General features: G+C 44.5%; 2 protein-coding genes and 1 non-coding gene across 4 annotated transcripts in view; 1 reads left to right on the top strand and 2 right to left on the bottom strand.

The window, feature by feature from the left end:
- STAMBPL1 (STAM binding protein like 1) overlaps positions 1-9287 on the top strand; it is a 57299-nt gene extending 48012 nt beyond the window's left edge. The window contains exon 11 of the mRNA XM_032491363.1: positions 9189-9287. Coding sequence (XP_032347254.1) covers positions 9189-9197 — 9 coding nt within the window. The 3' untranslated portion in view covers positions 9198-9287. The remainder of the gene's footprint in view (positions 1-9188) is intronic.
- Positions 2212-19341, bottom strand: ACTA2 (actin alpha 2, smooth muscle). 2 transcript variants are annotated; one of them, XM_006187990.3, is made up of 9 exons: positions 19054-19341; positions 15240-15394; positions 13368-13496; positions 10712-10822; positions 8773-8857; positions 8245-8406; positions 6567-6758; positions 5173-5354; positions 2212-2504 (listed from the first exon to the last, which is right to left on the bottom strand). In XM_006187990.3, the coding sequence occupies exons 2-9, from the start codon at positions 15366-15368 to the stop codon at positions 2361-2363; spliced, it is 1134 nt and encodes a 377-aa protein (XP_006188052.1). In that variant the 5' UTR covers positions 15369-15394; positions 19054-19341; the 3' UTR covers positions 2212-2360. The 2 variants fall into 2 exon arrangements, with proteins under 2 accessions (XP_006188052.1, XP_032347258.1); XM_032491367.1 differs by lacking the exon at positions 13368-13496 and having other exon boundaries at positions 2224-2504; positions 19054-19192.
- Positions 14175-14246, bottom strand: TRNAT-AGU. The gene has a single exon. It is a non-coding gene; the product is annotated as a tRNA-Thr (tRNA).
- Positions 19342-23703: the final 4362 nt, after the last annotated feature.

Here is a 23703-nt window from a genome sequence, read left to right as displayed (position 1 = left end):
CTAATTCAATTAAAAACAACAACAACAACAAAAACCTATGTCATCTTCAGGGGCTGCATGATCCCGTTGTGAGAAAATTAGTGGCCCTAGAAGAAGCGCTTTAGAAGTTTGGTTTGCTATTGTTAGGGGAGAGGAGACACTCAGGACTGCTGAAGAGGCAGCCAAACCTATGAGTTGCTGGATTTATAGCCTCCGGGGATTCACGTGATGCTGATCAAGGAGGCTCTGCCCCCCATCCAGCCCTTCAGGGCATGGGCATCGCGGGGGGTCGGGGTGAGGCGTTACTGATCTACGCTGGGAGAAGGTGCTTAGGCCCTGCGGCTGAGTGCTCACAAGAAAGAACATTTCAGTAATGCACATTCAATGGGCGGCTCTGGTTTTCCTGATTTTTGCCTCTGGTCTTGCCAGTTTCCGGATTCATTGTTCTAAACGCCCTTTCCTTTACCGGAGAGCTCGCGCCCTCTGGTGGTGAAAGTGAAGTACAACAGTACAGCCAAGTTGTTTTGCTTTACCTAAATCCTGCAGTGACTGCGGAATCCTTGGTGATGTTTGCCTAAATTATCAGTGATCTGTTTCCTAGCATCTGTACACTAACCCTTCAGTTTCAATCTAGTGGGTATGGAGTGCCTTGCCTGGTAATCATACATTTGCAACTGGAAAATTTTGACCATAGCACATTACCGTGGTTCTCAAATATTGAGGTGCAAAAGAATCACCAGAGAAACCTGCCTGATTAAAAACTTGAGTTCCCAGCCACAGCTCCCGACGTTCTAGTTCAGCAGGCTTTGGGTTTCCCAGAAACCTGCCCATTTAAAATGAGCACCCCATGAGGCTGACCCGTACGGCTTTTCTTTGAGAAATGCTCGCCCAAAGTCTAGAGTGTGGATTTTGAACCAAGCTCAAGTCCCACCTCTGCTGTAGTGTGACACTGAGTACATTCCTTAACCACCAGTAGCCTCGGTTACTCCATCTGCAAAAAGGCAGTGGGACTATCAACACCACAGGGATGTTGTAGGATAAAATGAAATCCTAATATAAAGGGCTTGGCCTGGGATCTGGCCATGATGGGTACCCAGCACATGCTAGCTCTTATTATTTGTAGTATTAATCCTAATTTGCTCAAGCTACAGGGCAGAGAAGACCAGGGGAAGCTTGGGTTTTCTGGACCCAACAGGCATTAAATCTTGGGCGCTGAGGTCTCTGTAGTGAGATGCTGCCACAGAGTCCCTCACTCCAAGGACAACCAGGGGCCACTGACCCCACTCAGATGTTTATGCTCAGCAGATAAATGACACCCACCCCACTAGAGAGCTGCTGAGGATGCTAGAGTCTGGACAGAAAAGTGCTTTGAGATTAAGACGCTTAAGGGCACGGAAGGTGTTCTTACACATCTTTGTACCTTCCGGGCCAGATGGGTGAAAGAGAAATAGAAGTCAGCAGTTCTATATAATGATACTAAGGGAACGACTTCTGTTTCTTCATCTCTAAAATGGGCACGATAGTAATATTTTCCCCACATAGTTCTGAAGAACAAATGATACGTGTAAAACCTTTGGTGTGATGACTAATACCAGGTGTCCTTGGAGAGCACTGTTACCTGTACCCCTCCTGGTTGTGAGTGTATATGTGGGCTCATTTTCAGAGGCAGATATTGATCAGGAGAAGGGAAACCGGTGGTCTAGATGTGTAGTGAGATTTTAGAATAGTGTTTCTTCCTGTTTTTAAAAAATCTGTTTCCCTTGAGAAACCTAAATGTCATACCTTCTTTTAATATATATTTATTAAGTTTAATATATGTGATATATATTAAAAATTATATGCATATATATATATAATATATGTATGTATGTATATACACACACACATAGTTATTGTGGTTTGTTTTCATGTATCGGGCTAATAGTATTGAGGTTATAATAGAGCAAAGTTATATAATGACTCATCAAATTGTGAAGTCAGTGTGGATTATCCTGTTGATACATTTTAATCCATGTTTATGTTCATCTCCTGTGTATTTTCAAATTCTTCCAACTGACATCATTTAGCTGGTACTTCCCATGTTAATGTGAAGCTACCCTTTTCCGGGAAACAGAAGCATCCCGGCGTGGCATGTCCTCGGCTGCACCACTAGATGGAGCAACTGTGTAATGGGTGAGGTCGACCTAACAGAAACACCGTTATCAGGTGCTGATCAGAGGCCAAGGCTACAGGTTACAGGGAACATATTTCAGATTTATTAAAAAATACATAGGAGACGAGTCATAGCTTTGGCTAGGAATGATTTGGAAAAGAATAGAAGGCATTATTCCACAAAACATTCACAGTGTGTGCTCGAGACAGATGGAGAGCAGGGAAGTGTTTTAGAAGCATTTGCGGTGGACAATGGATGGGCCGGCTTCGTCGTACTCCTGTTTGCTGATCCACATCTGCTGGAAGGTGGACAGAGAGGCCAGGATGGAGCCGCCGATCCAGACAGAGTACTTGCGCTCGGGAGGGGCAATGATCTGTTGTGCAGGACAAGAAAGAAGGGCCATGAGTGCACTAGGACAGGTCTGGGCATTCTACCCTGGTCCAGATCTGGTGGACAGCAAGGACAGTCCTGGCTGTTGGATGCCTGACCCTGACCCTGACCCCGACCCCGACCCTGACCCTGACCCGTGAGGTGTGAATAGGTTGTGGGTTTAGAGATCTTCCATAAGCACATTTGTTTCTCTGGCTTCCTCTTACACAGTCTGTTCCAAAGCATCTGTGACCCCTCTGCTGCATTCGGTCTACTCTTGGGCAAATTGAAAGTTGGCCCCACATCCTGCCTGACCTCCACTTAAGCCCTGACGACGTCCCTGATTTCCGTAAGCTGTTCCTCGGAACTCAGCATGACACATAACTCTGTAGGCATGAACGTCAGCCATCTTCCAAGAAGTTTTGATTGTGCCAGAATTTATTATACAAGAACTTACTAGATGCCTGAGTAGGTCCACCAGGATGCACTGTTTACCACTTAGGGGCTCAGAGTCCCCCACTGGGGTGAACATCCCCTTGGGATAGGTCCCAGTTAGGCTGCACTGGCTGGCCCAACCCACTGCAAGGGCATGCTGACGTTCCCTAAATAAATGAATGGGTGTGGTCCAGAGAGCAATGAATCAGGCCAAGGGTCTTGTCTTGGCCTGTGACTCTAAAAATAGCTACAATGATTAAGAATATGAAAAAGAATTCAGTATATAAAATACACATGTCTGTATAATTCAATCACTCTGCTGTACACCAGAAACTAACACAGCATTGTAAATCAACTATGCTTCCACTTAGAAAGGATATATAAATGAAAAGTCAATAAAATAAAAAATAAATAAATAAAAATAGCTATAGTTGAGCAATTCCAAATTCCACTCCAGACCTGGATACCTGGGTAGAAATGAATATGGACACTTGGGCCAACAGATAAGGTATTTTCTGAAACTGGAGTGAAAGGGTTTAATTTCTGTTTGTTCCCCAAGCTCTGGTTGCACATTTATTTTTAATCCAAGGAGCTGACATTCACTGAGCACTTCCGAGCACTCTGCTAGCATTTTACATTTAATTCTCATAACCACTTGGAAGAGTAAGTGCTGAATTACTCCCGAATTCCACAGGAGGAAACAGAGACTGGGAGACGTTTAAGTAACTGAGCTTCGTCACACTAGTCGTGCACACATCAGACCCAACATGCAAACCCGGACCTGTCCCAGGTGTTTTTTTGTTTGTTTGTTTGTTTGTTTTTATTTGTTTTAGAGTAGCTTCCCATTTCCAGATCATTTTAGATTTGTAGAAAAATTGTAAAGACAATACAGAGAATTTCTCTAGACTGCCCCCCAATCCAGTTTCCGTTTCCCCTGATGTCATCATCTTACTGTCCGTCCCAGGGTTTGGATGGTTTTCTCTCTCCACACTGGAGCTCAAAGTGCTACATTCGTTCCTATTCAAGACGCCGAGTTTGGAGACCTAGAACTACCCGACTCTAGCCACAACCTAGGTGTCTGTCATATGCCCCCACCGAGGCTGGCTTTGTCAGCGAGCCCAGCAGCTGGCTTCATTTCCCTCCCTCCAGGGTGGGAGGAAGATGGGGTAAGAGCCGATCAGAGGGGCATCCAAGAAACACAAATCCTCAGAAAACAGTCTCTCTCCTCTAATAGAGCCCTAATGTGGAGAGGAAGGGAGCTTCAAGTCTAGCACAAAGACTGCAGACCCTTTCCCAAAAAAGAGAATGGAGTGCAAATGACAGAGAACTTGCCTGAATACCTTCCTGCTCCCTGGGACATGGATCAGAGGGTCCCAGCCTGCCTTCTGGTGTCAGAGAGTGATAATAGCCTTCGAGAAGTCACCAGCCACATGTAGGGTTGCCTCTAAAGAATGATCTTTTCATCTGAGTTCCTTTGACTGTGACTCGGAACTCACACAATGTAAGGGTCCTGGTGACCCAGGGACTAAGCTTGGTCATCCTGCAGTCATGCTGTGCTTTTGAGCACTTGTATCAAAAGATGTGCCAAACAGAGAGAGGAAGATAAAAACTAACCCCTGGCCGCTGAGACGTAGTCATATTTAATATTGGCAGAAGAGTATACGCTATTGAATCTACAGGGTTCAAACCTCTGCTGAAATAAATCTGGCTCATCTGTAATATTTTTGATGTTCTACATGTGAGATGCACTATTTTTGTGATGAGGAAAAACAACAAAATGTGTATTTTAAAGAGATGAAGTTGGGGGTGGGGGATGGCTCAGTGGTGGAGCATGTGCTTAGCATGCAGGAGGTCCTGGGTTCAATCCCCAGTACTACCATTAGAAAAACAGATAGATAGATAGATAGTTAGATAGATAGATAAACAAACCTAATTACCCCCAAAAATAAAAATTAAAGAGATGGGGCACATGGGCAGCTCTATTGACCTTCCCAGCAGCTGCTGAAAGTAGCTGACTGACACAGGTAAGTACAGATTAAATTTTGTACAAGGTAATTCAACTTCTGTATGAAGCTGACCTAGAGCCTCCTAAGCATGAGACCTGCGGACTTGGACTCACTGCCTCGCTCTAAAACCCCTGCGCACAAGTGACCTAGAGGGGGCCTCTGAAGGGTCCTTCCCGTCTGGCTGTAGGTGGGCACCGCCAGCAGCACGCCCGGGCTGTCACTGAGCCGTACCTTGATCTTCATGGTGCTGGGTGCGAGGGCCGTGATCTCCTTCTGCATGCGGTCGGCGATGCCGGGGTACATGGTGGTGCCCCCAGAGAGGACGTTGTTAGCGTAGAGGTCCTTCCTGATGTCGATGTCGCATTTCATGATGCTGTTGTAGGTGGTTTCATGGATGCCAGCGGACTCCATCCCTGGAAGAGAGACACAGGCCATGGTCCTCGGGTGGTGAGCGAAACCCAGCTTGACATGGAAGACTAGACGTGAGCAACTGGACGATCATACACTGGGCTGGAGCGAGGCAGGCATGATGCTCTAAGGACTGCCCATCTCAGGGACCAATAGGTCCTCGTAATGTCCCCATCCTCCTACTCTAGGGAGGAAGCCCTACTACAGCAGCTCTCGGAGGGTGGGGGGCTACAACATCACAGCCCCCATTTTTAATAGACTCCCTTCGATATATGGTTCATATAAGAATCAAAGCTGGCAGACTCCCTGCAGAAGATCCCACGCTGAGCCAACATCTCAGCCGTTGCTCAGGAGTCTGCCAGGTCTCTCTCTGGCTGTCTTGCTCTCACCCTTTCAAAGTTACATGGTGCCGAATCATCCAAAAATGCTTCATTTTATTTGGACAAAGACTCAGTTTTCTTCAATCTTGATAATGTTTTTTGGTCTGAACTTCTTGTTAATTTCTGACCTGGGCCTTTGGAAAAGAACCTGCAGCTGGCCCTTCACCTTTTGCCGTTTTGTGATGTAATCGTCATAATGCTTAGTGATTAGTTACCGCCAACACACAATAATTGCTGAGTGCCCGCCTCGGCCAGGTACAGGGCTAGCCGCCCCACACATCTCAGGTAACCCTCACAGCCGCCTATTCGTAGATGCTCTGACAGTCCTCGTGGTTTAGATGAGGACACTGGGGTTTCAGGAGCCGGGATCACAAAAGGACTCAAGCCCAGCGTCACCCATCCCAGAGCCGGCGCTCTGTAAATAACCATGCTGACCTGCCTCCCAAGGTCAGTGCTAACGCAGGGACGGGCATTTCCATCTTCCTCTCCCCCACGCTCTCCACACTCAGCATCAATCACCCTTCCCATCCATCCACTGTGTCCTAAACACGGACGAAGTCTGATTCCTCCACCGTCTACCAGACACCAAGGATGCTTCTGGCTCGACTACAGCATAGATAATGTCTTCTTACAAAGAAAACTCCTTTTCTGGTCTCCTTAAGTCTTCTCCCCTGAAAAGTGAAACATTCTTTCTCTTCCCCTGGCGTAGACATGCTGTGGTTTTGTGGCCCCTGTCACGTGTCCCCACAGGCAGAAGGGCACTGGTGGCCGAGGGCTGGCTGGGTCCAGCAGGAGAGGGCACTATCCCGGACCCAGGGGCAGGGCGTGGCCGCCTACCGATGAAGGAGGGCTGGAACAGGGTCTCAGGGCAGCGGAAACGCTCGTTCCCGATGGTGATCACCTGCCCGTCAGGCAGCTCGTAGCTCTTCTCGAGGGAGGAGGAGGATGCGGCAGTGGCCATCTCGTTTTCAAAGTCCAGAGCTACATAGCACAGTTTCTCCTTGATGTCTCGGACAATCTCACGCTCAGCTGTCAACGAGAAACAAACATGGCAAGCCTTAGGGTTGGCACAGGCGGTCAAAATCCACCTGCCTTACATCACCGTCTCCTACGATACGGATTCCCTCCAAAAAGGGTACAAGTTGGATATTCTGCAACTCCCAACTCAGGAAGGCAATTAAATTATAGATCCACGAGGGAACCACTTCTGTTCCTAGCAGAATGCCTCACACATAGAAGGTTCTTAGCAAAGATTGTCTGGAAAGTGCACAAAGCAAAGAAAATGAGCTAGCTAGAGCCAGGCAAAGAGCAGGAAATACTTTTGTCCGCTAACTTTTTTGCACAATGAACTAAACAATCCCTGTTATAATTGCTTTATAACAGTTTGTTATGTTGGATTTTCAGTTGACCAGGGAGAGTCACACTGAAGCAGCCCCATAGCGGCCTTGACGGCTTTCCAAAGGCTCCAGAGAACCGTGTGGTCTGGCCCAGGTAGATTCCAGCTCAAACCCTTGGCAAATCCATCACCTTCCAGAAAGAGGCAGACCTTGGCTCTGGACCAGTCCTAATCTAGAAGGCTCCAGTGGTACGTGGAAGAAGTGGGCAGGCAGACTCCTCTCAGACCCCTGTCCTCTGAAGTTCTAAGCTATTGTTTCCATCTGGGCCCCTGGGGACCTTTTGGAGATGTCTGGGAATTCTTCATAGGGAGCAGAGGATGAATAGAATGCATTCAACTCCCTACTCCAAAAAGGAGATTTTAACATCTTCAGGGTTCAAACTTGAAGTCTAGAGTAAGCCTCAGGCATGTCCAGAAACCTAAACACCTGGATAAGGCCAAATCGGTGAGGGCAGGGCAGGCAGGTAAAGCCAAGGGCACTGAGGACGTCCCGATGTCCCCAGTAACATCTGCCTCTGCCTCTTGTAGACAGAGACCAGGTGGCACCATTTTATAGCTTGAAGACAAACATCTCTGCCTGCTGAGTTGTTACTAATATTCACTGACAAGCACTGCCTGCTTCCTCGGTTCCAGGAATTCCACAGGCATGGTCTCACTACTCGCAACATTTTTGCAAGAGGCTCTGCGATTACTTGTTTTCCAGATGAAGAAGCTATGGATTAGTGAGTTTGGGCATCTTGTCAAGGTCACATAGCTGATGAGTGGCAGAATTGGGACCCCAGCCCTCTACCAATCTCTACTGCCGGAGACCACCAATCACCTCCCTATACGAACTTCAGCCTCTGCACTCTCTTGTGTGTGTACACGGAAGGGATTAGAAAATGTTCGAGTAATACAACTCTGACCAACCCATAATACTAGATGGTTCTAACTGTTCTTCTCAAGGAAACTGTGTAATTGTTTTGCAATTTCACCTAGCAAAATATGCCGCAACTTGCCCTGGGCATTAAAGTCAGGTCTTGCCATCTGCAAGACTCCTTCCCGCTGTTTCCTGAGAGAGTCCTGTAAATTACTGGGAGAACACCCCACCCCCCACCCTTCATCTCCCATTGGCCTCACCAGTGGTCACGAAGGAATAGCCACGCTCGGTCAGGATCTTCATGAGGTAGTCAGTGAGGTCTCGGCCAGCCAGGTCCAGACGCATGATGGCATGGGGCAGGGCATAGCCCTCATAGATGGGGACATTGTGGGTGACACCATCTCCAGAGTCCAGCACAATGCCTAGGGGACAATTGGACACAGTAAACAGCTGGTGTGTGGTCACTCACTGGTCTAGTAGAAGAAGAATTTCTAAGCCTCTTACTCGAAAGGAAGGAGGAAGGCATTTGATAGGATAGGAAAGGTGGGGCAGGTCTGGATAAAGAAAAAAAAAAAAGAACAGGAAGAGGGAAACAATAGCACAAGTCCTGCTGGAAACAAGCTCAAGGGCTTATTTTTAGAAGTAAGAAGAAGACTTCCTAGGGCTGGGGTTAGCCCTGTCAATTCCAGCAAACTCCTAGTGCATCACCACCCACATGCTTATAAACCATGAAAGCCTGCCACTGATGGTGTGTTCAAGTGAGGCCCTCATCCCTCCCAGCCACCTACCAGTTGTACGTCCAGAGGCGTAGAGGGACAGCACCGCCTGGATGGCCACATACATGGCTGGGACATTGAAGGTCTCAAACATAATCTGCAAAGTAATCCAAAGAGCTGCGTTAGTGATGCTGCCAGTCTTACCAAGAAGGCTCAAGAGAGCACACCATGTTGATGAAGGCAGGTGGGCCTGCCTGGTTCTGGGTAGCGGAGGGCCAGGACAGCCTTGGTCCCTGGTGGAGGAGAAATGAAGGTATAAGTAGAGACCATTGTACGGGTGACCTAGTGGCATGGGGAGGGGCAGGGGCAGTGTGCACATATGCTCGCCGGGACTAAGGAGGGTCTAGCTTCTGGCCCTGGCCCTGACTTGAATGTGACCTGGGAGAATTCACCAAACTAACAGCTGACTCATGTGGGCTTCATTCCAGGTCCCTTGACTGCAGATGGAGGAGGAGTTTGGACCAGATGAGTTTGAAGGCTCCTCCAGCATGAACCATCTGGGACTTACTACTGTTATCGAAGCCAAAAGAAACGGAAAAGCGAGCATCCAGGTGTAAAAAGACAGGCCTTTTAAACCTGAAGCTCAGACTGGCTGGGACCGACCCAGCTCTGTGGGCTGAATGAGGCTCCAGTTCATCTGTCCCACTTTTTTATGTAGTTGCTGGGTCCACGCCAGCCTGAGAATCTGAGGCCACCCTGGCTGCAGTGAAGGAGCCCTGATTCCTGGAAGGGAACTGCCTGCGGGTAACAGAGAACCAAGTATGAATGTCAATGTGGCCGCTCACGTGGCCCAGGGACACAATTAGAATCAGAGCCCCTCCCACACTAGGTCCCGCACTAGAAATCTGTGCACGCTGAGATGCCTACAGGCCTCCATTTCGCCATCTGCAAAACCCTCCCTGGTCTATTAACCCGGTTATCTAACATCACTTTCTGCATGGTCATCATTCCCAACTATTTTTCACCATTTCACAGGAACAGTAGCACCCATCAGAAACGCATCTTGCTGTGTGAGCACTTCCCAGGCACACAGATGGTCCCCTGTAGGGGTGTAGACACCCAGAGCTCTTCCGAGGAGAAGGCCCTGCAACACGTACACTGATTATTCCCCAAGATCAAAAGATCAGGGGCCAGGGCCAGGCTCAGCCACATCTAGCTGTGTGACCTTGGAACAATCACCTCATGTACTCGAGTCCTGATTTCTTAATTTATTTATCAAGATAATACTAGCTCCTGCTTCATGGTGTTACGATTGAAAGAGACAATGCATGTAAAATACTTGGCCTGGTGCTTAACCACAGCAAGCACGGAATTGACACTACATGTATTTATTTGGCAGCTCATCCAAACTGGAGACCTTGTCTGGCTGGTGGAATGGATGGTCTCCTGCTCCAAAGTCTTATAGCTTCAGACAGGTCACAATAATGACAATAATAACTATTCGTTGAAAATTTATTATACCAGGTACCAGGAAATACATTTAGCATTTGCCTCTTTAATCTTTACGTCAATTCTTTGAAAAATGATAGTACTAATATTACTCCCAACATATGGACAAGGAAACTGAGGCTCTGAGAAATGAAGTGGATTTTCTTTTTTCAAGTCACATAGCTGATAAGTGACAGATCGCGTTTTCAAACCTCCAGAACCCAAATTCCCCATTTTATGTAATCCAGCATTTTGAAATGACTTCTCCTTAGATGATTTTAGCCTAAACATGTCACCTTTTCAATTAAATCTTGAAAACGTCCTATGGCTCTTGGAGCTAAGGGGCTAGTTCCTACAGTAAGGATGTCAATGCCATCAAGATGTCCCTATCCTTGGGAATCCTGGAAAGCTGTCAGCCTGTGAGTGGACTGTCAGTGGCCTTTTCTCTGCTGTCCTGCACAGCCCCTTTCAAACAGGACTCCCGCCAGGACCCAAAGTGCTGGGTCTTGGAGTAGATATTTACCTGAGTCATCTTCTCCCGGTTGGCCTTGGGGTTCAGGGGCGCCTCGGTGAGCAGGGTTGGATGCTCCTCAGGGGCAACGCGAAGCTCATTGTAGAAAGAATGGTGCCAGATCTAACGTGGGCAGAAGAGAACACAGGTGATGTGATGCAGTGGGGCACTGCCGTCCTCCAAGAGGGACCACACTGAGCTCATGAAGCCAAGACCCAAGAAAGTGCTACGAATACCCTTATGTGTCCACGTTTTTAAAGACGCGGAGACTGAAGCTCAAAGGCTGTAGGTAATTTACCAGAGGAGTCACACCCGGGGACTGAATGAGCAAACCCAAACCCGGGTCTAGGAGGCAGGATGGGGCAGTGGTTAAGGGCAGAGGCTCCGGGTTCAAATCCCAGATCAGCCACTTCTTGGTTTTGTGCACTTAGGCAAATTTTAACCCTCCCCAGTGCCAGTCTCCCTATGGGGAATATAAAAATAATTTGTATGTCTTTGTGAGAATTAAGAGTTACTATTCAGCCCAGTGCCTGTTATTATTCTTCAACTGTATCTTCCCTACTCCCTACTTCCACTTCAGTTAATATTCATTGGCAAATGATTTAGTTTAGCAAGTAAAAGGGCAAATGAATAAATACGTGAGTGGATGAATAAAGCTACTTGAAAACCTTGTTGCCCTTTTTAATATTTAAGGGAAATTTCCCTGCCCTCCACTCGCTCTTTGTTCTCCAGGACTCGGGGGAGCCTGCCTCCGTTGGTACACTTTGGACCTTCCATTCATGGGCTGACATTTGGCCTTCAGGGGTTTCCAAAAAACCCGGTGCCTATTTACAGCATGTCTGTGTGCTATACTTTAGACCTACGTGTGCCTGCTTCCTGTTTGAGCATGCTCTTTAATCCCTGGATGCCACAAAGGAAAAAAGCATGTGAAAAGGGCTCAGTGAATTAATTATTCTTAAAAGCTTGATAATAACATATAATGGAAAAGAATCTGGAAAGAAAATATGTATATGTATGTATGTTTACGTATAATTGAATCACTTTGCTGTACACCTGAAACTAACATTGTAAATCAACTACACTTCAATTTAAAAAAAAGAAACCGTGAAAAGTCTCCACTAGCACCAGAAATGTTAAATTCATCCAGAGTGAAAACAAAACCAAAGAAGAACTGCTCATGAAAGTTTATTCATGAACAAAGGCTACATCGACTTTAAAGACTCTTTATCTTGTTCCAGTTTCTTTGGTTTTGAATTTGTGGTTTCTAGAAAGGAAATGAGACTCCTGAAAGTTCTACTCCTTCGATGGGGTAAAAGCAGCACAGTGCTCAAGAAATTTTTTTAAAAGTGAAGAAAAGAAAAGCAATTCTGTCAGCCGCATCATATACTGTGGGTACCCTGAAACATCATTTAAAAACAACCAATCGATCTCTCTCTCTCTCTCTCTCCCCTTCTCTCTCTAACACTTTAAATGATAGAATGCTTTTATTTGTTCCAAGGATCTTTCTCCAGGCACATTCCTTCTGAGATGCTGCCAGCTCCAGGGAGAAACTCTTGAAAGAGTATTTTCCCACTGCTATTAATATCTTCTCCTCAGTGCAAACTGCAGTCCTTTTTTTTTTTTTAATGGAAATACCAGGGATTGAACCCACGACCTCATGCATGCTAAGCATCAACTCTACCACTGAGCTATACCCCAGACCCCCCAACTGCAGTTTTAACCAAATCCAGAATCTTAGACTAAGTAAACCTAATGAAACAATTTTTGTGGAGAAGCAGAGGTTTCAGCATTATTACTGATAATAAATAGCAACACTGCTTTCTTTTAAACTAGTGTGTGTGTGTGTGTGTGTGTGTGTGTAGCTGATAGATATATAAAAGTCCAGATATTCTGGTTCTAATATATTTTAATGCATTTTTAAAATTTTATGCCACTTTCTCATTATTCCTTCTGCTTACTCTGATCACCTATGTTCCTATGAAGCCTAACAACAAACATCAAAACCCTCGGATTTAGCTCTTCTCCTCATTAGCTCTTTGATATGGGTCTGGGAGATAAAGACTTAATGCAACCCAGGGAGATTTTTTTTTTTTAAGATTTATTTAAAACTTTCGTCAGTTGCTTGTGCGTCAGTATGTTGAGGGACCTTCAGGAATGTACCACATCCACAATGTCACAGCCCCATTTCTATAATGAAAACTAAAAACATATATATATATTTTTTTTTTTTTCTTCTTCTTCAGGTGAGTTAATGGAAAACTTTCAAGAGCTGGTGGGTTAGGGTTCCTCCTAACCAGTTAGCTTGAGCCCCTTGGGCTCCTGGCTGTTGCTCATACAAGGTCCTAGGGGGCAATCCCACTGGCTGAGCAATAGACTTAATTCCCACCACTGTCTAAGGACTGCTGTTCTCATCTGCAGAACCATCTCCCTCTAATTGGTTTATAAATCCTGTTAGGCAAGTTTTGTTTTGTTTTTGTCTTTTTTTTTTAAGAAACGGTTCAGGATTTCTTTTTTTTAGTTAGTAATAATGTAGAATAAACATCAACAAATAAAAGTACAACTGGGCAAAGTGGGGCAGCTCCTTTATGCAGACTGACAAGATGTTCAGAGTTGGGAGCCACAGGAATGGCGCCCCCTGTGGCCTCAGCCTGCAGAGAAGCCCTGGTACCTTCTCCATGTCGTCCCAGTTGGTGATGATGCCGTGCTCTATCGGGTACTTCAGGGTCAGGATGCCTCTTTTGCTTTGTGCTTCATCGCCCACGTAGCTGTCTTTTTGTCCCATTCCCACCATCACCCCCTAAAAACGGTTCAACACATTAGGAGTCAGTCTCCCTCCCTTGTGAACTGATCAGAATCCAAGCACAGAGGGTTAAATCACCACAACAGAAACCAGTCAACAGTGTGCGGAGTTCTACTGCCACTAGGCTCTTAAGTAACATCCCTTGGTTGATTAGAAACAAGCCCAAATTTGCAGATACTGACTACTATATATAAAACAGACAAACAACAAGTTTCTACCAAATAGCACAGGGAATGATATTCAGTATCTTGCAGTAATCTATAACGAAAAAGAATGTGAAAACAAATATGTGTATGTATATGTATGACTGAAACATTATACTGTATATGAGAAATTGACACAACATTGTAAACTGACTATACTTCAATTAAAAAAAAAAAAAGGAAAGAAACAAGCCTGAATAGGCCTCCAAGTAGCAGAGCAGCCTGTGGATAAAGCAACTCTACATTGTGTCTTTTATCTTCTATATTCCTTGATGTGCTCTCTTAGGGCAAAGATAGTGTTTGTCTCATTTCACTATAACAGATTGCCTGGCACATACCCCACATTCAATCATTTGTTTGTTGAATGAACGTATGAAGTTTCACATATTAGCTAAATGGCATTTTGCCTCTTTTAAAAAACTCTTTTAAATTAGTTTTTGGGGGGAGTTGTTTTTTTCCCCTATTTATTTAATGGAGGTACTAGGAGTTGAACCCAGGACCTCATGCATACTAGGCATGCACCCTACCACTGAGCTATACCTTCCTCACCATTTTGCCTCTTATAAATCCTTTAAATTGTACCTCTAAAGTAACCACCTATCCAAGAGTTTATCTGTTATAAGCAAAAGCATTATTTCTGCAAATGACCACTCAGTGCTTGATTTCTAATGGATAAATCCATACCAAGCAACATTAAGCCATCTGCTTAAACTAGCTGGATGTATTTTTCAATCATTAAGGTGAAGCTTTAAAAAAAGAGAGAATTCTCATTACTAAAATCTAAAATTGCACTCCAGTGACTTAGAATTGCCAAACAGTCATGGCTACTATAGTTCCATCAGTAGTGGTTTGTGCAAAATATCTCCATTGCACAAGTTCGACAAAGAGACAGAGTTCATTTGTTCCTACTACTTTGTTCCTGTGAATATATGACAAACTGAAAGCTTAAATATCAATCAGATAGGTTCAATGTGCAAAATACATTTCTGATGTGAAGGAGACTTCTGAGATGAAACTCTGTTTTTACCCTGTGGCTGCCACCAACATTTTGTTTCTACACAATGTTATGTAAAATTACCACGTGGCTATCCACATATATTTTGTTGACAGCCAGCAGGTGTAAAATTACATTTGGTAATGATACTTTCTTTCATCTAACAGCGAGCTCTTTGAGAGGGAGTGACTTGGGCTTTTATTTCACTTTCTTCCCAAAGAGTAGCTATGGAGTATGTCAGGTTAACACAGAAGTATTTCTGATACCGGTGATGATGACAATGATTACATTTAGACCAAAAGGACTTATGAAAAAGAGTCAGATTTTGTATCTGATAGACACCCACCAGATAGCCTGTTAACACTGTGTATGAAATTGGCACTAATTTCTAGACATCAGCCATCAGAGGTGTATTTTTAACAGGGTTCCATAATTTTTGGGCAGAGAGTAACAGACAATCTATGGATACCCATGGACACAGAGACATAGAGGGACAAGATCTGTAGCCCTGTTTCTCCCTGTTCCAAAGAGAATTTTGCTCACCTGATGTCTGGGACGTCCCACAATAGATGGGAAAACAGCCCTGGGAGCATCGTCCCCGGCAAAGCCCGCCTTACAGAGCCCAGAGCCATTGTCACACACCAGGGCGGTGCTGTCCTCTTCTTCACACATCTTAGCTGGAGCTACTTCACCGGGTCCTATGGGGAACAGGGAGGAAACCACCCCAGCTGTAATCCAGCAGTCTTGGCACTTACCTGACCACTCCACCTTCCCGGCTGGGTGGAGACCCTTCCTCTGCACTCCTAGAGCGCCCTCTGCTGATTCGTATCTAACACAGCATTTATCTCAAAGTACTTTCATTAGACTGTTAAGCTTTTTATAAGCCAAAACTCTGACTTCCACGTTCACACCACTGGTCTTTAGCACAGTGGCCAGCACATTACATGTGCTCATAAGTACTTTAGAGATTGACTAAGCGAATGAATGAATGAACTATTGCAGAGCACAGATGGAATGTCAGACCAGGAGACCAGATCTTCACAGGGACAAGTCACCTGTCATTTGTTAAAGACATATCTGGAATTTGCTGTCTGTATCCACCCATACTCACATGTTTTTCTAGATATGTTATAACTTTAATTTTGTTTCAGAAAGGTAGATTTTGAGTAATGGGCAGCCTATGAAAATTTGGAAATATTGAAACATCTAATGGAAAATGTTTAAAAGATAAAGAGCTTTTGGATCCTGAGGACTTCAGTTTTACCCTTGGGAAAACATTAGAACCAATCAAAACTTTCTAAGAAATTTCTTTAAATTTTAGGGGCTGCAGTTATTCCATTAATAAAAATCACTGCCAACCCAAAAGTCCAACAAGCCAGGGTGACTCCGAAAAAGTGACACATCGTGCAGTAGAATGCTCTGTGGCCATTAAGGAAGAGAAATAAAAGGACAAGCAAGCTACAGGTATATCCTTATGTAATAACAGATTAAAGAAAGTAACATTGTATGAGCCCATTAAAATATTTTTTATGCACTGGAAAAAGATTAATCATATTTACCGAGATGTTGATGGGGGTTATTTTTGAAGTTGTGGGCTTTCTAGATGTTTTTAATTATCAACCCTGGGTTCTGTAATATTTTCTAATTTTTCTAAATAAATTGAGCTTGCATTTTTAATAATAAAACAATATTTTAAATATCCCTCTCTTAAGCTTGGATCTTAACAACAAAATTTGGAAGGCTGGAGCAAAATAACAACTTAAGAGATTTGAGAAATTGAAAGCTTATTAGAGAACATTTTCATCCAATACCCTCAATTCTTCAAATGAGAAAACCCAGGGAAGTGCACACAAGGCGTTGGAGGCAAAGATGAGGCCACCCTTCAGCTTTCAGTCCAGATCCTTTCATTTTCCAAGCAGAACTAGGAGGGAATAATCTACACAGAGGGACATCCAGAGTTCTCTGCCTGACTTTGAGATTGTAGGATTTCAAGTTGAGGAAGATTCTTCTAAGTTAGTGAACTATTGCACCCCCAGACCTAGATATAAAAGCCAACACTTTTTAAAGGAAATTTCTGTGAAGAAAAAAAAAATAGTCTGAGTTCTGCCAGACTGTTCCCATGAAACCAATGCTGCACCTTTCCAGCTGCCTAGAACTTCTATAGCACTGCCCCGAGTAACCTAACCCTTTGTGAAGGACATGGACCTCGATTGAGAGGATGTATTTGAAAAGCCAGGGCATGCACTATTATCTCCCACAGACAAACAAGGACATCGAGACTCAAGGAATTGGAGGGACTCGTCTAAGACCCCAAAACAGATAAAGTTAGGAAAGCAAAGATGACGGCACATGGTGACAATGGGCTTGGACTCTGGAGTCAGACTGCCAGGATTTGAGTGTGGGTTTCATGACTTAGAAGCTGTGTTACTTAGTAAGTTATTTAACATATCTAAATCAGTTTCTTTATCTATAAGACAGCAATAATATCAGTACACAGCACATAGAATTCTTATGAGGATTAGATTTTTTTTAAGGCATTTAAAATAATTTATTGTGGCATATACATTATGAGTTCCAATAAATACCATTTGAAATGATATGATTAACATCATTATGTGGTCATGATCACATGATCGTTATCCAGGTCTTTTTATTTCTAGTCTTTGCTTTTGTTCCACACTGCCTCCAGGCTTAGCACAGAAACCTTCAACTTGTGAATCCACTTGTAAGAATGGAAAATGCAAATGGCTGGATCTTTCCTTTCCCACCCTTCTCTTCCCTTTCCAGACACTGAATCATGTTTGGCATTCATGTGATTTGGCTTCCTTCGTAGCAGATTAAAAAGCTAGAAGAGAGGTGAGAAATGAGGGGAGACAAGACAGAAGCAGCAGTGGGAGTCCGAGGCCTGTGACAAGGCAGCCAGCACCAGACAGGTCAGCGGGCTCTCCGAATGCGTGAAGCAAACTTTCCAAAGCAAAAATAGGAGCTGAAAATAGGATGAAATATTTGAAATTAGGAGGCTCTAAAAATGTGACGGTGTGGTCACTATGAATACCCATGTCCTTAATAACCTTTTCGTTGGGGTGGGAGTGTGAGACTGAACTGCAGAAAAAGTAGGCTTGACCCTCAACATCAGCAAGCATGTAGGAAAAAAAAAATCTCAAAATTTAGTAAATGCATTTTTATTTGGCAAAAAATGTCCAGGAAGTATTGTAAAATCTCTAAAACGAGCACCGTCAGTAGAAAAATCCATGTCCCCGGAAAGGAGCTGGTGCTGTGGTTTACAACTCTTATCTTAACCTGATGAGCAGCTGGGTTTGGAGCAAAGTATTTCCTAATTAGGTAAAACACAGTCGAATGTCTGCTTTTGGAACGGCACCCGGGTCAGGGGGTTTGTTCCAACCGACTCAAGTGCATCTTGTGCCAAAAAATGAAGAGTTAGTGGGAGGGGAACGCTCCAGTTCCCGGCTCGATGGTCTTGAAACCCAAACCATATTTAGGCATGAATCACAAAAAAATGGAAGGAAAACCTCAGCGTGAAAACTAGTCTGGGCTGAAGCTGCCAAACCCTAATTTACAGCGGAGATCAACCCATTAGCCCAGGGTGGCAGGGCTGGCTCCACAGTCCTGCCTGCCTCGCCTGGCTGAGAAATGCAAAGCAGACATCCCGTAGGCTGAAATGCAAACAGCTGTCAGATGCACACCTGGCTCCCATCCTCTTTACTCACAAAGATTCAGCTGGGCTCCTGCCACGTTCTGCTTCAAATGACCAACCAACCGTGACGCATAGCACATCCTGCAGTGTACGCTCACAGTCCTGCTTCAGGAGACTTTCCCACAGAAGACACTAGCAATTAGAGCCAAGGGAACCCAGATGCAAATACACAAACAGCCAGTCTCAAAGGCTAGGCACCTAACTTCTCTTCACTTCTAAAATCCACTTCTAGACACCTCAGCTGCACCAGAAGTACGGTCCAAGGGAAAATCCCCACACCAAATCTGAAGCACAGATACTGGAGTTTCCAGTGCCTGACTATAAATCATCACATAACGTACTGCAAACAGCTAGACCGCGTCTCTGAAGTGCCCAGCAAGACCTGGGCGGCTGGTTTAGTATGATTTTGCAGGTGACACACAGATTTCATTCCGTCTTCTTCTCCCCCTCCTCCCCGTCACCAGGCTGCAGCTTAGTTTTGATTTTAAGGTTCGATCATTAGAGCTAAAAGCTATAATCGTTTTAGGAGTTCCACCTTCATTCAAAAATCGCAGAGTGCGTGACCCTGGCCAAATCCCTACAGATGCGACGTCTGAATATCAGAGCCGCTGGAATCATGATCCCTGGGCTGCTGCCACTTACCCTGATCGTGCTGGGCTGGGCTTCTCTGCTCTGGGTGGTGTTCAGGGAAGCTGAACGCTGAAGGGTTATATAGCCCCTTGGCCTGCTCCCCTCCCACTTGCTTCCCAAACAAGGAACACAGACAGACTTGAGCCCTGCATCCAGTCTAACACGACCATATAGGGACGTCAGCACAAAACTCTCTAATCTGGGTGGCCGGAGGCCTGGGTCTCTTCCACTGCATTCCACTGCTCTTCTCATGAAACGGGAGGCAGCTCAGCTGCCTGTGGGAGACAAACACCCCTCCCCCAGCCTCCAGAACAGCTGCTGAAATGCCCGGAGATGCGGAGCAAGTGTCACAGGCAGATGCAGGCACGGGTGGCACCTTCCTCAGGGGATGCCCGCCTGCGTCACCCACACATCGTGGGGTGTTTCATCACGAACCGAGCACAGAAACAAGCAGCCTCAGAGGAGAAGGGACTTTAAAAAATTCCCCTCCAAAGGTGGCCTGCCATGAAGAAAGAGATGCTTCCATTGTCCAGAAGTATATAGAGGGCGTGATGATTTGGTGGGAGTCAATGCTTTGTTTATTAACCCAGTCTGTGGCGGGTGTGAATGGAAGTAGGAACTGAATTGGAGACAGGGTTAAGGGCCCGTGTTTCACAGAGGCGCTCGGAAGTCAGCACTACCTTAACTTAACCACTTTAGTCCCCTGGCGCGTCGGACGGACGTGTCTCCTACTTTGTCCTGAGCAATTTAGCAGCATGACAGGGGCCGGCCTTGGAGCAGAGTCCATGCAGGGACCTGTCAGAGAAGCAATGAGAGAGAAAGGCAGTGTTTACGGGAAGGCTCTCTGAGCCTCCTCTCTTCCCTCTGACCCATTTGACAGGTGACAGAGACACCAGGCATTTCTCAAAGGGAGGCAGTGAATCAACGCAAATATAGCCTTAAGCTCTCATTCCCCAGTGGCGATGGATAACTTCAATGGGTTTACATTTGCCTGCTCCCCTCCTCCAAGCCAAGGTTCTAACTAAATTCAAGATAGAAATACTCTGAAGGCTACCATGAGTATTTCTGCTGACATGTGAGAAAATCCCAGGATGAATGTCTCTATTTTACAGCTGTGGCCAGCTCTTCCCTCATGTGACCATCTCTGAGCTGTTTGATTTACGGAATACACACCACACCCATCTCTCTCTCTCTCTCTCTCTCTCACACACACACACACACACACACTTATCTTTGAGAAATTGCACTAATAATTATTATATAATTTTATATAGCTTAAGACTAAATGATAACAGATTTCACTGTATTTTTCAAGCATCTGTCAAGTGTGTCTAGCTTTTGTGAACCAGGAAACACAACTGTCTGCATGCTCAAACATGACGCCTATGCAGTAGAACAGAACGCTGGGCGCTGGGGATTCACCAGTGGTCTCTGTCACAGGGATCATGTGAAGCAAAGCTGCCATCTTCTCTTGACTGAGAGGGCAGTTTGAGCAGAGGTAGCACCCCCCCCCCCCTTCTGTCTCAAGCAGTGTCTGTGTAGTCCTTGATAGCTTTAGGAAGTAAATGTTTCTTTAAATACCAAAAATAAGAGTTTTAGTGGTCACCTTTTTGATTCTTAAGTCATTTTCCCCCCTTGATTATAGTGGTGTACAGCCATGGGCCTGAGAGCGATCAGAATATGATGACATAAAGAGAAATACAAGAAGATGGTTTAAGATTTAGTTTTTCTTACAAGTTTTTTTTTTTTTTCTCCTCCTTCTACCCTTCCTTTCTTCCTTCCTTCCTTTGTTAATTTTATAACCAGGGAGGACTTGCAACTGAAAATAAATTTCTGAGCAGGTGATTAAATGGTCTCCCTGTCTGGGTTGAGATTTATACTTTCTTATCCCATCCAAGTCTCTTTGGTGAGAGAAAGCAGCACTGGGTAAGCTTGTATGTGTACAAAGAACTCCCCAGTCCAGTGGCCAGACATCTTCTGCGGCTCTCAGCCATGTATCCAAGGAGTCGTGGGGCAATTAGAAAAACAGTAGTGTCTGATGACTTGGTTGCAGTTCAAGAAAACTGTAAAATAAGTTCCTGGCTGTAAGCACAGTCAAGAATCATCTCCAGACGTGTCGTTCTACAAACAGCACACTCCATCTTGGTAACATCATCCAGCAATGAGTTATTGTAAATTCCTCGAGATCTGGGACAATTTTGATCCTCTCTGGGGCCCAGTCCAGAACTGAGTAAGCAGTGAGTGCTCAATAATTGCCTAAGGATTTCTTGATTCTCCTTGACCCCCAGCACCCTGTAGATTTAAGTCAGGCCATGTCGATACCAGCAAACATCCATATAGGGTGCCTGGCTAGGAAAATGATTTTTCTGCTACTGTAGAAAATCTGGGCTATAGTAATTTTTTTCTCTAGACAAATCACACTCACTGGCCATTTTGCTCAGCTCACAAATATATTTTGTCTGAGAAGACTCAATGAGAACAAGGCAGCCTTTCCATCTCTCATTCTCAGAATTCTCCAGGTTCTGGAATTCTCATAGCCAAGGGCTGAGTTCTACCAAGACAGCCCAAGCCGACAAACCCGTCCAGACCATGCTGGCACAACGACCAGTCTAATCGCATCTGCAGGGATTCGCCAGGTTCTGTTGTGTTCTTCACGTGAACAAAATCAGGAATTTTGTTGATGGCAAATTTGATTTGACGCCTCCCGTGGGAAGGTAAAGGCTGGTATTTGGGGATATGTTAATACTCCGTAGATGGTGCTTATTTTCGTAGTGTTCTTGTTTACTTAAACATCTGAGACGTTCAAAGAATCTCCCATAAGAGAAGACACTTGTAACACTAAATGTGAGAAGCAACCTGCAGCATAAGGAAGGAAGGCAGTGATAGCCCCTCCGACTTGGTCTTTGTATAAAGGCAGAAATTTCTGGAGCAATATACAAGGGATTTTTGACTCAGAGTTCAAGTTCTAGATCCATCGCTTACTAGCTCTGTGTCCTCTCTCTGCCTTAGCTTTCTTGTATGAAAAATAGGGTTAACAATCATATCTTATCACAGGGTGTTAATGAGATGTGAAAGGTTAATAAATGAGAAGTGCCTGGAATACTGCCTAGATCGTGAAGGACACTATGGAATTATTAGCTATTATTTTCATTGAGTATTCCATAGAAGAAATTAGATCTAGAGGCGAGAGAGACACTGTCTCAGACAAAAAAATGGGGCAGAGGTAAATTCTTAATCAGAAGAATGTGACGCCCTGTGTTAGTTTCTTGTTGTTGCTTTAACAAACTACAACAAAATTGCTTCAAACAACAAATATTTATTTTATTACAGTTCTTGAAATCCAAAACAGGTTTCACTGGGCTTAGAAGCTCTGCGGGACAATGTATTTTCCTGTCTTGTCTAGTTTCTGGAGGCCACTGCATTTCTTGGCTTATGGTCCCTTGCTCTGTCTTCAAATCTCTCTCTCTCTGACTCTGACCGCCCTGCCTCCCTCTTAGAAGGATCCTTGTGATTCCTCTGGGCCCTGCAAATAATCCAAGATAATCTTCCTATTTTAAGGCCATTAACTTAATCACATCTGCAAAGTTGGTTCTGTTTTTGTTTTGATTTGTTTTGTTTTACCATATCTGATAACATATTGACAGGTTTTGGGGATTAGGATGTGGACGTGTTGGGGAGACCATTCGTCTGCCTACCACATACAAATGTTTTGTTTTATTTTATTTTAATTTAATTTAATATACACATGTGGCTGATGGCTACCATATTGAACAGCACAGTATGGTAAGTAGTTTTTAAACATAACTAAATCAGGAAGGGGCTTTACAAACTCCCAATGTCCAGATCAATTAAATTCGGGTGTGGTTCAGGCATCCAAAGTGCAGCTAAGGATGAGAAACTTCAGAATAAACCAGGATTCTCAAAGCATGGCCTGTGAATTGATTTCATCGGAATCAACATGGGAGTGTGTTAATAGTACACAAACCTGAACTGTCTCCCACCCAGACATGCTGCTTAAATCTAAACCCGTGGAAAAGATCCCAGAATAATGTTTTTAAAATAAAATTTTAATTTTAGAATAGATTTAAATTTATAGAAAAGTTGTCAGAATAGTATAGACCCATCCCATGTACCCCACACCCAGTTTCCCCCCGTTATTAACTTCTTACATTAATATGGCCCATTAGTAATTTATCACTATTAGTGAACCGATAGTGATATTGTGTTCTTAACTAAAGTCCATACTTTATTCAGATTTCCTTAGTTTTTATCTAATTCCCCTGTTTTGTTCCAGGATGCCACCCAGGACACCACATTACCTTTAACTGTCGTATCTCTTTAGATTCCTCTTGCCTGTAATGGTTCCTTGGACTTTGTTTTTAAAGACTTTGACAGTTTTGAGGAGAACTAATCAGGCATTTTGTACAATGTCCGTCAATTGGGAATCGTCTGAAGTTTTTGTCCTAATTAGACTGAGATTATATGTCAGGGAGGAAGAGCCCGAGGTAAAGGGCCGTTCTCATCACTTCATGTCAAAGCACATGCTGTCAAGGTCACTTATCACCATTGATGTTAATCTTAATCTCCTGGCTGAGGCTGGTCAGGTTCCTCTACTGTAAAGTTACTCTTCTTCCAACCCCTCCACACTATCCACTTTGGAAG

This window comes from Camelus ferus, chromosome 11 (assembly GCF_009834535.1).
Source record: "Camelus ferus isolate YT-003-E chromosome 11, BCGSAC_Cfer_1.0, whole genome shotgun sequence".
Classification (NCBI taxonomy): domain Eukaryota; kingdom Metazoa; phylum Chordata; class Mammalia; order Artiodactyla; family Camelidae; genus Camelus; species Camelus ferus.
Note: the sequence above shows the minus strand (reverse complement) of the source record. Positions and strands in the feature narration are given on the sequence as shown.